Source organism: Acanthaster planci, linkage group LG01, assembly GCF_054643075.1.
Source record: "Acanthaster planci isolate LZ-2023a linkage group LG01, COTS_SCS, whole genome shotgun sequence".
In the NCBI taxonomy this organism is placed as follows: Eukaryota; Metazoa; Echinodermata; class Asteroidea; order Valvatida; family Acanthasteridae; genus Acanthaster; species Acanthaster planci.
This window is the reverse complement of record NC_141777.1, coordinates 26,559,586-26,576,323: the sequence shown is the minus strand read 5'-3', so window position 1 is coordinate 26,576,323 and position 16,738 is coordinate 26,559,586. Positions and strand designations below refer to the sequence as shown.

Genomic DNA, 16,738 nt, shown 5'->3' with positions numbered 1-16,738 from the left:
TGTCACTAAGTACCTATTGCAAATATTAGTTTTAAAAAACAAGTCTACGCAAAGAAGACACTAATTTGGACCCTGCTCATCAATTTTTGCAGGAGAGACTAGGAGTGTGTTGTCATGTAAACACGCCACCATTCATAATCACTCAATCAATAAGTACAAACAGATGGCAAACACTGATTGAACATTTTATTTACAGACTGAAATGGAGTGCACATGAATGGCAAATTATTTACTGCTAAATGTACTGTGCCAAAGTTCCTTTTTTCCCTTTTCAATCAATTCCAACAGTGTGGTTCTTATATTTTTCCTTTTTTTCTGCTCGCAGGGGTGGGTTGGTCAGTCAAGGGAAGAGGTAAGGGGAAAATATTTGCCTTTGCCCCGTAATGTACTAAAATTATAACTTTTTCTCAATTTTTTTTTCATGGTGGGAAATTCCAAAAAAAGTTTTTCTGCTGTCACAGCCAAAAAATAAGGGTACAGGTAGGCTGGGTGAAAATGAACTAAGACGCCCTAAACATGAATTAAATAAAGCAAAGTTCTGCGCAAGTACAGCCACATCCCGACACAGCTCTGCAGCAGTCTTTTGTCAATGACATAAAAATACATTGAATCTACAACATTGTTACAGCAAATTATAAAGCAGATGGTGTCTGGCATGTTCATTCAGGCATATACCTATAGTATGTGCCATACATGTTCCGGTTCCAATATTTCCAGTGAATGTTGGTTTTGTATTAGAAGGAGACCCCACAGCAAGTCAACATCTACCGGTAGGTCATTTCAAATAATTCACAGTTTGAATATTCGACCTTCAATTCAATCAAATATCCGAACGATTCGGTTGTACCAACCGACAAATTGTTGATGAACAAACCATGTACAAAATCATTTGCAATAACACAACCAGTTGTACATTATAATCACAATAATAGCTTCTCACATCTAGGAGTATCTCCAGCCGGGATTTAGCAAGATTTAAGAGACAAACAATCCTGTTGAAAATTTCTATTCCTTTTAAATTTTTAATGAATAATTTACTTTTTAAATCATTAAGATTTCGGACACTTCATTTGAATCCGCTTGGAACAAGCCTCCATAGTGCAATTTTTCTCATTAAAAAAAAAAAAAATGAAATTCTCCCTTGTGCTATACACGGGTACATGTATGTGAAACACTAAGTCATACTGTCATACTAGTGTGTATAGTGCTTGTTCACCTACATGTATGGCATTGGAGTAAGAGGCCTTCGGGTCAGACCGGTAGTTTTGAGTAAACTTTTCTTTGCTCCCAGGATGTGCCGTAAGTTTGTCCCATTATACTGCTGTTTGTATTTTTGTATTGTTTTGTATTATGATGTGTATTTTTATTGTAATGCCAAATGAAATAATAATAATAATAATAATATGAAATCCACCATTTAGTCTCTGTTTTGAAAAGTTTTAAACAAATTTTTAAAAAATACTTAATAATAATTTTTGAAAATAGAATTAAAAAAAAGAGGATTGAAATGTTTTTTAACAAAAATTAACTCTTGCACTTGGGCCACCATCACCACATGTTTTGGAGAATAGTGCTGCAAGGTATTAGCAAGTACATGTAGTATCTTTCAGGCTGAAAGGATTTGGGCAGAGACCGAACAGAATATTCATTGGTTGCAGGTCCATGTGTCCTTACACCAGCTCCAAAAAAACTGAGCAATGTGTACTTTTACCCACACTGCACACAAGTTGCAGTCTTTACTATCAGTGGTTCATCTGAGCTGAATTCAGCCCTGCCTTTTCATGCATGCTTCTAAACCAATTAGTTGTAGGAGAAATAGGTCAGACTCCGAATGTATACCACGATCCGCCATCCAGACTCTCCAGTCACCAGTCATGATGCAACCTGATGATCACAGAGTTTCCCAGCAGGCGACAGTCTTCAAATGAGAATGTCATCCTACAGTGAGGTCCCATTACCTGACTTTGTTTACTCCCGAGACGATCGGAAAGAGCATCGCTGCCCTTTTCCTCCCTTTTATTTCAGTGGAAAAGATTGCAGTCTGCATCATGTAGGAGGGATGGATAGTGCAGGGCCTTGCCCTCTATGTTGGGATAATGTTCTTTCTTTTTTTGCAAGGGTGTTGAGTCATGATTTCAAGATTTGACTCATCTGGAAGATCTTGTGAGCAGGGAGGCAGAGCTTGATGTAAACCTATTGCACTGGCTGTCACAGGAATTGAAAAGAAGTCCTGTCAGCCCAGGCAGGTAGTGATTTGTGAGTCTCTGTAAATTGCCGTCAAGGAGTCATTATGGCTTTCAGCCTATTGAAAATTTTGTCTACTGGTATTTCATTTTGTGGCAGATTTGTCCAGAGGGTAGGATGGATTTCTCGAGAGGGTCCTGTGAATATTGCCTGAGCCCTTGACAGAATCAGAAGAAGTCCACTGTCAATCAGATCATGTTCAGATGCAGCGTGGTTGTTTTGGGAGTATAATTTTGTGGCTGAATTTACATATTTGTCTCTACACTAATGGATTAATCATTTTCGTGTGTCCTTGCATTTAGAATGAGTCAGTATTTAAAAAAAACACAAGGTCATTTGGGAACAAAGCATGCGTTTAAGTCTGTGCTGGGCTTTGCTGATAAGGCAGACCTCACAGGTGCATCCGAATCACCTCGGACGAGCAGCTTCATTTTGAGAATGCACTGTTGGAATACCAAACTGGCTTGTGCTGTAAAAGTGTGTATGCATGGAGGGAAATAACATAGCCTTTTAGACAATTGCAAGTGTAAGTGAATCAACCGCCAAGAAGCAAGCCAGGCTGTACATGTACAATGTAATTGCCATTCTTAGAACTCTGAACAAACTTTTGGTTAGGCTAATCAACTACCGTATCAGCATAAACATGCAGTCAGCTATGAAAAAAGGGATTTCTTTTCTTTTTTTTTGTGCACATTCTGCTAAAAGCCCTTGTATACCATTGATGGTTCATTGATCGTCACATTTGCACGTACATTTACCAGTAGATTCTTCAGACAAAGTTTCCGGTAACGTTAGATCCTAGGCCACTTCATTAGGTGTAATGCATACTACCGGTGCTTCACTCAATTTTTACATTATCATTTGATTGCAAACCAGCATCTCCTGTTTTTGCCTTGAAGCACTCACATGTTGCTAATCTGTTCCAGAATTCCCCATCACTGCTGCCAAGGGTCAGTGCTCCATGGTAACCTACAAAGTACATGTACATGTACATGTAATGTATACAAATTCCATACTGACAGCTTGCACATCGTACTGTACCATTAATTAGGGTCTTGTAGACTTGCTTGATTAATGGACTGTTAGGCACATGTGCTAAATACATGTACCGGTTCATGAAATGTTATTGGCAAATGTACCAGTACATGTATGTGTACATTGTATTATTTAACTTGCACTGTATCACATGCCACGGTACGGGCTCGAATACAGTTTACAGTATGGTCAAGATACATGTACATGTATTTACTGAACAGTGGATTTGCGTGCAAGCTGTACTTGTACATGTAAAGTAGGAGAAATTACTAGCACATGTACACATGTACACTTTGTACAGCATGCAGATGAAGACCTGTGCATTATGCATGTATGTTTGTAGGGTACCGATACATGTGTGTTCATGTGTTCGTCATAAGGTGCAGTTGTCCACAGTTGAAATTCAATCACCTGCTATACGTGCATGTGGATGATAAAACCTGTAAGTCTAATAAAGGTTGAAATTTTCAAATTTCAAGGCTAAAATGTCCTTTCACAGGAGGTCTTTTATTTCCATAGGTTTAAGATGCAGCATTAATGTCTTGATTTGCTTTGTCATGTGTGGTGCATGTACCTCGTTACGTGTCGTCTCTCTAGGGAATTCATCAACTTCCGCTTGCTGCAAGTCGATGGGGGTACACATATTCATCAGTAGCCTGTGGCAGCTTCCACCCCCTTTTTTTCAAGGAATATACTGGATGTACTGTACATGTACCGATATGCCTACTGGTACCCTAACAACACCATAAGGTTAATTCATTATCAATTAAAGAAAAAATTATTAAAGGTGTATTTCTTAGAAAATAAAAACCTCACCCAGGTCAACGAGCAGGCAGTTGGTAATGTGGTTTAAGAATCAATCAGTTGAAAAACAGAGATACGTGTATTTAATTAAGCTTTTTTTCTTCTTTGTGGGAGATGCTCATGGAGCAGTCTCCACTAAGGCAAACCTTAGAGCTAGGAACACAAACCAAGATAGATTATACCGAGTGGTGGGCGTGTTCTGTCATTTTCAAGAGGCTTGATATCCATCAATTTTACCATTCCCTGCCCATGCGTATGCGTGTACCTCTGCTCCAGGCCCTGTAGAAATCCTCTCTTGGTACAGTAGCTCTGAGCTTCGTGGGTTCAGTGGATGCTCATGTTCTTATTCTAGGATACTTGAAAATAAATGTATTTTGAGACACGATGATTTAACAAGAGGAGAGCCATTGATAATAGGAAATTTGCCTCCCAGCCTCAAGTGGAAAATTACTGGACTGACTTATACCATACCATATACCATCGGACACACAGGATCAATAACTGTTCCGCTGCTGTTGAAAGAATATTGGCAGAATCAGTGGAATTAATTTACCTTTTGAAATGGAACTCTGTTCAGGAGGCAATTTTTTCATTGAAGGTACACGTGCAAGAAGGATTCAAAATTGGAAATCAAACAACCTGTAGAAAGACCAATTCTCAAACATGAAATACAGCTTTGCATGGCGGTAGTATTTATAATTGCAAAGTTTTTCATAACAGGGAAATTTTAATATTTGTTTTTCTCATTTTAATGGATAGCAGGCACAGATCAGAAAACATTCATCATTTTATTGATTTTATACTATTCCTCACTTTTGAAAGTTAATAGCAGGGAAATTTCTTAGGAGAGAGACTGACTCCAACAATCCCTGAAAATGATGTCACTAACACAAGGGGAGTGAAAAGGCAAGTTAAAACATTAGACATCACTATGCTCTAATGAACCAAATGAAAAAAGTAAATGTCATGCGCCATACTGTAGCTCAGGTTGTTGATAGTGGCTGCACTTTGCATTGATGCAATGAGGTAATACCCACAGCCAGTACTTGGGACCCTGTACATACATACGTGTGTACTGTACTTCACACAAATTAAAGGCCCAAATCCATACCCACATATATAATGGAATTCCAGGAACGTATCCACATGGTAAAAATCACAATCCTCGGCCCAACACTTTCTGAAAAAATTGCTGGTTATTACATTAGGAACAAGGCCATGGTGTCACAAGTACTGGTATAGATGCTCCGTAATTCAAGTCAAGAATTAGCCTTTCTCTATTTGTACATAAATTCAGGCCAAATAACTGTGCTTTACTACCAGCACCAAGTGAAACTTTATGCCTGGTTGTTTTTTTTACTTTGTTTATTGATGTATTTATTAATTTTTTTTATAGTACCCAATCCCATGCTTTTACCATTGCGGTGCTTACGTACTGGTAATGTGTCTTTTGAACAGCTCATGGTGATCATTATATATGATACCTAGATAATGGTTGTCTCAAAAAAAATTTTTTTTTGTAGTAATGGATGAGTCCTCTCTGCACTGATAGAGTTACAGTGTATTGCAAGGTAGAAGAAAAGAGTAAGCCTGTTTGCTTTGTGTCAAAGTCTTTGCCTTCATGGTTTGTGAGCAACAAAAACAATTTCTTTTTCAAGTGTGCTGTTGTGCAATGTGCTGACTTGAGCAACTCTTTTAGTTTTGGATTTTTGGAGCCATTTTGAGGATTGCTGTGTCAGTTGAGTTCGAAGCATTTTTGGAAGCATTTGAACCATTTCTTGAAAATGTTTGCTCTGGCAAAATGTGGCATATTCCACAGAAAACTGGACATTGGTCATGATTTTACCAAGCCCATAATTTAGTTGTAAATTTATAGACAAAATGTTTTTAAAATGAAAGTGGAAATAATATTAATCGTACCGTGTGTAACTGATAATTTCAGTTTCCATTTTTGGAAAACTCTTTTTGTCTATGACATTTGCCGGTACAAATAATACTGAGGTCAGTTACAACGGGACCTGTCCCCAATTTCTACTTTTGTGTTGTCCTGTAATACTTTTAACAACTGTTGCTCCCCTTGCAGATTGTTGCAACCTCATTAAACCTGTTAGGGTTATATTGCTATTTCAGTGGTGAGATACAAATCAATTACCGTACATGTACCAGTAGGTGTAACTTTGAAAGCATTCAGACACCACATCAGGAAAACAAGTTACACTGAATCCAGTTCAACTGCAGTTTCAAGCAGACTTATGGTGTATGGTTTGACCTCTTAAGAATGCCAGAAGTTTGTGCATGTGCCCAAGGCTGTTACTGTATTTGAGGGGAAAATTTCTTTTATTAGGAAAACGACAATTAAGACAGAGTTGTGGGGACAAAAAGTTGTCCTCTTAATGATTTAAATAGTCAAAAGGTTTATGTTTCACTACATGTGTTGTCCCCACGACTACAGGACATTTACATGTACATGTATGTGTATAAAGCTTGTATACATGCATGTACGCTCATGTACATGTACGTCAAAATACAGTTGCATATTAAAGTACATGAATTGATACTGGTGGAAATAATGTACAGTACTGTCCCCACAACCGCCGCCACCTTTGGAACAGGCATGCAATTTTTCCTTCAATCAGCTGATTTCCTCATTTTTCACTTCATGCTCATGCCATTGAAAATCGAAAAACATTGTACAAAGTCTTGTAAAGATTGGATTTCGTCAGGTTTTTTTTTTTCAACTTTAAGTCCAACTTGCATGCCCTGGTGGAAAGTGTTGAAATTTGCTCAATAAAAATGCATCTGCCATAATACCTTAACATATGGTGACTTTCCAACCCTCTAACTTCATGAGAGGATCGCTAGAAATTTCCAAGGTGCTATTAATAGACCGATTACACAAGTCACATGACCTATAGTGGGTATTAAATATCAACAAACACGGCATCCACCAAAAGCAAAGTGTTTTGTAAGTATTGTTTACCAAAAATAAAGCCGAAGGTAGATACCTTACTCAGACTACTGATGTGCTGGGTACTGTACCGTAACTTGGCTGTATTGTTTGTGACTAACCCTCAAACACATGTTGCTATGGGGTTGATAGCCACTATCGGGCACTTGATATAGTGGGCACATCTGGTCTATTGAACGTCATGCTCTATCAGTTGTACGTCTCAAAATAGAAAGGAAATCAGAGGATTGTCGCCCTTTTCATGTCCTCAAATGACAAACCCTACAAGTATCTTCATCCCCACCCCATCCTATCCCACTCTACCCGATCTGACCCCATCCCCACCCAATCCTATCCCACCCTACCCGATCAAACCACCATTCCCATCCCATCCTATCCCACTCTACCCGATCTGACCCCATCCCCACCCAATCCTATCCCACCCTACCTGATCGAACCCCAGACCTACTCCATCCTATTCTACCTCACTTGATCCAACCCCATGTCCACCCTACCTGATCCAACCCCAGACCCACTCCATCCTATTCTACCTCACTTGATCCAACCCCATGTCCACCCTACCTGATCCAACCCCAACATCACTCTATCCTATCCCACCCTACCTTATCCAACCCCAGCCCCACCCCATCCTATCCCACCTTACACGATCCAATCCCATCCCTATCCTATCCGATCCAACCCCAGCCCCATCCCACCCTACCCGATCCAACCCCATCCCCACCTTACCCAATCCAATCCCATTCCTACTCCAATTATCTCTCCTTCCTCTTCATGCTTGCCCTTTTACAGTACACCTCCACTTCAAAAGAACTTTCTTCTCGGTAAAAAAAACAAGCCATTTTCTTCTCATGAATGCAAGTTTGGGCACATGCACTTTTGGATCGGTCATCAACGTCAGTGATCACATTTCCTGGCATTTGTTGCATGAACCTGGAATGCTAAATCGCAGACGATACAACGAGAATCAAATTAACTCTGTCTAAGCGATGTCTGCACCTGGTTCCACCGGTAATTTCTTCGGTGCTCATCTGTACAATCTCATACTAATCGATATTGATGGAAATTACTGCTATCTTGCAATGTGCCTTACTAGATGCCGAGAGTAGAGAGATGGTAGCATTTGGCCTTTTTACAACCCATGTCTTCCAGTCTTCTCCCCCCACAATATGCTCTCTTCTCTCTCTGAAAATTTGTTTTTGACTGTTGATCCATTTTGAACAAAAAATACAAGTTTGCATTCACTGTACAGTGCTGGATGAACAGATACTTATGTGCCGAAAATTATACCATTGTCCAGGAAGAAGCAATCTTGTAGAGTATGGTACACTTTCTAGTTGACATTTGTCGAGGTACTGATACATGAACAAGCACTGGTAGACTGATACGATGTCAACATTGAATTCTACATACATGTAGATCATACAGTCTATTTGCTCTATTTGTGCAGTCCTCCTAATTATCAAAATTTTGCTACATTATCTACCAGTATTTTGGTCCATGTCTGAAAACTGTACATGAATACACAATATTTGAAACTTACATTATTTTAATTTAGAAGATGATAAATGTGTCCAGCACCTGAGATACACCTGTGAGATGAACCTTATTAGCAGGGACTTATGCACGTGCTTTGTTCCTTAATGACCTTGCTTTTTTGAATGCTGAACTGGCTCATTGGAACCTGCTTCTCCCCCTAGTTACATCGGGCACTCTGTGAGTCAAGTCACACCTGAGTGAAGGACCTCTGTGTTCGGAGCCTTTGACAAAATAATGATCTCCCTCGGGATGACGCATAGTTTTTATATTGCATTTTGATCTCTTGCGCATTTGTTTTTGTATACTGTTGGTGGGGAAGGAGGAGGACAGAGCCCGTGGCTTGCAGAACTTTTGTTAACCTGACTTCCCATTCCTCAGTGGTTGGAGGGTGTTTGCACATTGAACATGTACATGTACGTACTGGAAAAATCCTGGAAAAGCCTTTGAAAATTGGGGAAAAATAGGTTGTAACAGAATCCTGTTATCAGAGGGAAAAAAGTCAATCTTTGCAGTCTTCCTTGTGGAAGGTTTTGTGCTCTTGACTTGAGCAAGTGGAGAGTGTCCATAGACCCAGCGTTTTCAACCAGCTGCCACCCATCCTTTGTCTTGTCATTGTTAGTATTCTAATTTCACGTGTTCGCACACTGCATGTAAGTACGCTTGACTCAATACATCACTTTCCAGCATGTGCATGTACCCAGGCATGTTGTCTAAATAAAGCTGATACATTGTACATGTGCTGGTACACTTCATATCCTTACGTATCCTTACGTAATGTCATTTCACATTGTCCTCGTTATCCATGATCTGTGTTGATTTTATTTACAGCAAGCTTACTGCTATCTCTTTATCTGTGTACCTGCTTTTATTTAATAATCAACTCATTGAGTGTCATAAAGTGAGGAGGTATACATACCTCTACATACGTATGTATGTTGGGTACTGTTCTTTGGCATGTACACGTGTCTACCAGTATGTGATAATTTTTTTAAATTTTGTCTGAAATCTTGATGGCTAGTTTGTTTTTGTTTAGCCTGTACCAGTACATTACTGATAGTAGTATTAGGCCCCCCCCCCAAAAAATAGTTGGTCTCTGGTCAGCACGCACGTTGATTTTGAACATGCACGTCCATTTTTTCTCAAAATTTTCAAAACAGCACCCTGTATTTCCGCACTGGCTGAATGTTTGCGAGTAGACGGATTCCCGTCCACAAGTCCATATGTCGGAAGGGCAATTTGTTCAAGGAACCAGACTAATTTGTAGGTAGCTCGTACCCAGTGATACATCCGTTATGACTGCTTAATGTTGATGCCGAGCACAAACAGTAGACCATGGTTAGGTTACAAAGTTGCAGCCAGTTGATCACCAACAATGGCAGCGTGACGTGCGACATGCTACTACTAGCCTTTGCTCCTTGATTAAATATACCACTCATTTCCATGTCCGTTGCCAGTCTTAAAAAGCCAACCCCACCCCCCAAAAAACAAAAAAACAAACAAAAAAACAAAAAACGCATCGCCGCATCAATTCTGGAACTTTGGTCTGACCAGAGACGGAGTATTTTTTTGGCCTTATAGTAACTTCTAAGCTTGATGTTTCGACCATCAACCCAACTATAGATCCTCTTTAAGTGAGAGAATGCTATACATACATGTAGGTCAATATGTACATGTACATGTACATGTATATTGCTAGGACTTTTTGAACACATTCTCCTTGAAGCTGTCATTGAAGATCGTTGATCTGCACATCAGTGTGGTACAAAATCAGATGTTCTCTTGGTAACATGTACCATTCGGTACCATGCTGCAAACTGTGTCTACCTGCAAGTGTAATCCCATAAGACAAAAGTGAATGCTGTAAAGGGTGCATTGCTTATGAAATACACGTTTTGTCTTGCGGAGTGTTCGTGACAGCACTGGTACTAAATTTGTTTTGGGATCTTATCATTTATGCCTACTCAGTGGAGCACTTACCCAGGAGTGGCATGATGATGGCTCTTCATACATGTACCAATATACAGTGTACTGAAAGATCTCTGCATGCAAATAATAATAGTGTTTATTTAAAAAACACTTTTCATACCAAGTATCTCAAAGCGCAGTACAATATAGACATTAAAACAATAAAATAAAAGCCAACACAATCATATCTAAATATTAAAATTAGTTAAAATACTCATTAAAAAGGAAGGTTTTAAGACGCCTTTTAAAACCATCATACGATTGAAACTGATACACTGAAACCGGCAGATTATTCCATAACTGAGGAGCACAAAACGAAAAAGCCTGATCCCTGTAGAAACTGGCAACTCTCTCCACTGGTTGGTGGAGCTGAATTTTGCCGGCTGATCTTGAGCACGACTCTCGATTAGTTACTCGAATGTTAACGAGATCTTTCAGGTACACCGGAGCTTTACCATTCAAAATTTTAAAACCAAGCACAAAAGTTTAAATTCGCACCTCTGCAAATGAAGCATACGGGTAGTTTCAGGGAATTATATTGTGCATACTGGTACTTATTCTTTGAAAGGTGTACTGGGCTGATTTTGTGTAACTCCTTTACGGAGGAAGGTAGTTGAAAAATGTTGTCAACATCAAGGAACAGGACACTTCACACTAGTACTTTCCAAAGATAACCACAGTGCATTGATTCTACCCTTACAATACACCTCAGACATGGACTGGCAGCTTGGCTGTGAGACGGAAGAAGAAGTTGGCATAATTCTGACTTATCATGAGTCAACTTTGAAAGTTTGACTTTCGTTGAAATTATGCGCTGGGGAACACGGGTTTATTTTCTTAGATTGAATCATCCAGTGATGCATGTACCGTGTATGTAATTCGGTCAAGAAAGCCTTGCATCTTATTCTCATCAAACACCATACCGGTAGTAAGCTCCTTCACCACCAGCTCCAAGTGTTTTAAAGCATCCTGGTGCAACGCAGACCAACTTAATAACTCATTCTATAATAAATCAAATATTGACTGGAGGCAGGATCATTCTATAAATTCAGGGTCCTAAAGTGTGACATTTTGGTGTCCCTGTTACACCTGACCTGCGTGATATATGAAAATATCACTGAAATTGATTCCATATTATTTCTTTTTGGTTGGCAGGTAAGTTGCATTAATTCATTACTCTTGGAAATTGGAGAATGTTACCTGAACTTTCAGCATCATATGTCAGATGTGACAGGGAAACAAAAACAATTGGATCCCTAATTTATAGAATGACCCATTAGCATGATGAGAACCTTGTTTATTAAAGCGCACTTGCTTGAGGGGTTTAAAACTTTCCTTGGTCGTGGACTTCACTCAGAGTAACACCCCGACATACGTACCGGTACCCTCTCATTCCGTTGCGTTAATACTAGAATTGGTTTCCACAATGTACAGATACAGAACCTACATGTAACTTTTGATCTTTACCATCAGGCAGGTCAAAAGCTAATCCAGGAGTATCACACACATGTAATCAGTGTAATACCTACGTCCTTGACATACAGGTGCACTCCTTGAGGTATTTACATGTAGCAGTACCAATCAACATGATCAACAGAAATAGCCATATACATGTAGATATGAACCACCATACTACCCCAGTACATAAGATGTACATTGTAGGTACTGATAAGAACGTATTGCATGTACAGTGCATGTACATGTACTAGTACAGTAAGCCTACCATAATTATGTTCATTCTGTACAAATTGTCAGAAACACTTTGCCTTCCCTGTGTGTCTTTAGAATGACCTTTTCCATCTGTATTTTTTCCATCTGCTTGTAAATCTTAACACATTCTCTGAATTCATGATAGTCACACTTCACTGTTCACGTTTTAATATTGCCCCCTTCCCCCTTGATATCACTTGGGATTCTTCTCCGATCTTCAGAGATTGTCTGTAATTTGTTAAGGCAATGTCACGTACTAGTACCGGTGGATCACTCAGGCGAAGCTGAAGTTTCATCCAACTCAAGTTGCCGCTCCAGCTGTGGAAGTGGCTGCCTTCTACACTCTAAGTGTATTTCCGGCTTGCTAGGCCTTGGCATAATTGGTTGTCAGATTGAATGGAAGATCAGTTTGGTTGTCCACCTCTGAGTCAGAATGGAATTGTAGATGTATGCAATCAGATAACTAGATTAATTTCCAAGATGGAATTGCTCACAAGGACAAAAAAATAAGGGTTTTGGCCAGTTTTGTTTCAACCATGTGTACATGTATGTGCATCATGTCAGCTTTCTTGGGTCATTCTATAAATTTGGAAACCAACAGTGTGACATTTTTGTGTCCCTGTTACACATGACCTGTGTAATTTGAAGGGGAAATACATGTATCTCTGAAATTGATTTCAGACTATTTCTATTCGTTTGGCAGGTAATTTGCATTAATTCATTACTCGTGGAAATAAGAGAATTGTTCTGAACTTACAAAATCATATGTCAGATACGACAGGGACTTTAAAAAAATTGGACTACTGATTTATACCGGTAGAATGACCCTCATACACGTGTGCATGTATGCATTACACGTACAGTACAGTGCATGTGCTTGGTTTGTGGGACTGTAAATTACGTGTATGTTCACAGTGTTACTTTTTTGGAGTTTTCAGTTTCTAGTTTCAGGGCGTTTCACTTGCCACAACAGTTGGGTATGTCAGGTCGAAGGGTTTTTACAGCATTTCTAGATTCTAGAATGTCATCAGGGAGAGCAGTGTAAATTCCTGTAAATTTGGATATCACTACAGTGTATGTGACTTACATGCACCAGCATGTGCAGTTGAACATACATGTATGTACATGTATTTATAAATATTCTTTAGTGTGGTTGGAACAATGTCAGTATTAAAGAATACATGTAGTAAGGACATTTGCCGTGGACATTCAGTTCAACATATTTTCATACAAATGACTATATATCTGTAACAAAAATACAAACAAGATCTACATGCTTTTTTCCATTTCAGTGACTAGAAGGCGGTAGGTTTTCCATGCTTGGGAAAATACTTTCCTCAACAGATTTTAAAGAGCACCGTTTTTCCTTTGTCTTACAAGGCATTCTTATCAAAAGAGCCTAAGAAAAGTACAACAATTTTGTCCTTCACAATTATTCCTCAACAACGTTCTGAGGGAATGTTGACCGTTGCTATTGTCCAACCAGCTACCGGTACTTCATAGGATAAACAAGGATTAACCCTAACAGTCCTCAGTCCTCCAACAGGTGAACGACTATTAGGATTAACACATACAACTGTACATGTACTCCAAGAAAATGTAGAAAAGTGGGATAAACCGTTGTTATGTTGCATGCGGAGCTATGGAGCCAGAACTGTTCTACCGGTACTTTGAGTAACATCATGCTTTATAGCTCTTGAATATGAGCTTGAGCCATATTTCATAAAATGAAAACCATTATGTTGAAGTTTTTCTCTTTTACCGCCGGAAAGAAAATACATGTAGAAAGTCACAGAAACATTGCAAGAAATCTTTCCTACACATAGTAATGTCACAATAATCCGAAGAAAATTTGATGTTGCGGGCAGTTTTTAAAAATGGTCTCTAATTTGAACATTCTAGAATTTCTTCAAGGCTTTTCCTTTTTCATAATTCAAAACAGGAGTGTCTTGTCCCAGTGAGCAGTTTCAGTGTTTGGATGGAAGTTGCATCAATCAAACCAAAGTCTGCAATTTTGCTGATGATTGTCTGCATGGCAACGATGAAGCCACATGTAGTAAGTGTCTTGTTTTTGCATTTAATTTTGAGGTTTTAGAAATTATAAAGCATATTTGTACAACTTCATATTAAGCTCTTAAACCATTGTTACAAACAGTAAATGTACATGTTTTGTCAGAACAAACCGTGCATGTTCGGACGTGAATTTGACAACATGTTCAGTGCCTGCACGCAATCCTCGTTGATTCCTGTCTTGGGGCTGGGTTAGCCATGCGAACCAGTCATGCAGCGTTAATAACCAAACTTCGATTTGGGCTACTCCAATCGGCCACACATAAAATGGGATTTATTTTCCATTGCCAAGATCAACTAAAAATAGCAAGATCAAGCACTCTAGGAATTATCTAAACTGATGTTCCTCCACTGGCGATAGTTGTGCCAGGATTGTTCATTGCCAGCAGCTTGAAAGACAATTTGTCAAAGTGACTGCTACCATCTGGATCTTATCAAACACTGCCTGGAAGTCCAGTTCTGACACTACAATAAAATGTGTATATTCTCTCATAAAAGACGTTTCACAGTAATTGGCAGAGTTCTATAGTTTATCAGTTAATCCATGTACACAGTGGTGCACTGTAAACCCAAAGGGCGTATCCATACCACTTCATCCATAAATGTCCCATTTGATAGTACGAAGTGATGACTCAAAGCACAGGCATACCCTGTATGTCGAGATCCACTCTGTGCAGTTGATTGTAATTTTCAAAAGTGAATCCATGGTTTGGCTAAAAGAAGAAACTTTCCTACATTTAGAAGTATGGTGATTGTGAAGACTCAAGAAGTGCTCACTCTGTGCACCTGCGGCCCCTACGGCCGGTGGCTCATTGGTGACAGAGAGAGGCTGGCCGGACGTTTGATAGCCATTGTTGCCTTATAGGACCCCTTGGGTATGTGCACATTGTGTATGGCTATTGGGCCCGTGGGATGTTGAAGGCAACAGAGGGTCTTCTATCAGCCTAGTATCAGTACATGTACCTCATGTTCCATTATTCCCCATGCTTACCGGTACTTGGCTAAGCCCAACTGTATACGATTCTATACTCATGTGACTTCTTGTAATTACTCTCATGTCAAGCCCAAGCAGTTGATCAGCTGTGGCAGTAACTTACATACTGTATGTATTTTACTTTCGGAAAAATCCCACAATACAGTGCAAAAACATAGCAGCTACATGTAAGTCAAATGGTATCAAGGAATGTTGATACCGTTGTACGTACAGTGTATAAAGGAAGAACACAGAAAAATGTTGCATAGGCCTACATGCAATGTACATGTATGTAGTTCCATGTTCTGTGTGAGGAAGGTTAGAAATGTGTTTTTGATGTCCATCGCTTTCAACAGCTGAATTCATTTTGCAAATCTACCAGTGAATGTTGCAGAAAGTTCTGGTCCAGGTGGTTATGCCAGCTAACACAGTTAATAATCCACAGACATCATTGCACACCGTTTGGGTTCTTTCGCACAGCGGATGCAAAGTGCTCCCCATTAGAATGGAAGAGGACTTTGCTTTGTGACAATAATCTTCTGTTATCAGTCTGATATGATGTGTATGCACATGCTATTATACAAGAATCATGATAAAATCTAAAACTATATTCCGCACGGGAATTATTGATCATGGTATTAGGAAGGGGAAAGGAATTGAACACAAATGTTTGCAGGAGACCATCAGATTTGGACACCATGGTTCAATATGTACATGTACCGGTACAAGTACATTTATGTAACTGCTGAATTCTGGTGTTATTCACCTCATTGTAATCAAGGCTGTCACAAGTCAAGTCAGAAGGAATGAACAAACCCCCCCCCAAAAAAAACCCAGCTTGCAACCTGACTTGATACTGAAGGACTTGTTAGATCCAGTGAGTTAGTGTCGGAAATTAATCACACTGAATCACTGAATCATGACCAACATGATGTGCATACATGGCGCTCCAATGCAGGAGTTACGGAACAGGGAGTACGTGTACACATGTGCCAAAATTCCTTCTTCGACATTGATGCAAGGCGATCATGTGTAAATGCCATCAAGGGTTTCAGATTTTGTTGTCACAGAAAATTATTGTGTTAGGCACTGTTGTATGGGCAGTGATGTTGGAAAACAACCAATATTAACACATACTAGTAGCTAGGTGCTCTCCGTACAGTATATTTTACACATAATTACAATTTGGTCGTTAACTTCAGTGAGTTACTATTCAATGTTACACCTTTAAAGGAGGTTGCAAAGGCGTTAGTCTGTAAAGCCTGGTTTCCAAACGGTCGTTTTAATGCAGATGGAATGCAAGATGTAGAGGCGCAGACCCGAATGGAGACGGTGCGTGACGTCATTCTATCCCATGACACCTCCGTTTGGCACGTTTCCATATGTCCGCGTTGCAGTTTGTGTCTTGATTGCGTTGCTCTCGGCATTTCTTA

General features: G+C 39.5%; 1 protein-coding gene across 3 annotated transcripts in view; it reads left to right on the top strand.

Annotated features, from left to right (window-relative positions):
• LOC110975206 (ALK tyrosine kinase receptor-like) overlaps window positions 1-16,738 on the top strand; it is a 74,965-nt gene that overhangs the window by 5,186 nt on the left and 53,041 nt on the right. For all 3 annotated transcript variants that reach the window (XM_022227463.2, XM_022227464.2, XM_022227467.2), the window contains one exon: window positions 14,205-14,318. In XM_022227463.2, coding sequence (XP_022083155.2) covers window positions 14,205-14,318 — 114 coding nt within the window. The remainder of the gene's footprint in view (window positions 1-14,204; window positions 14,319-16,738) is intronic.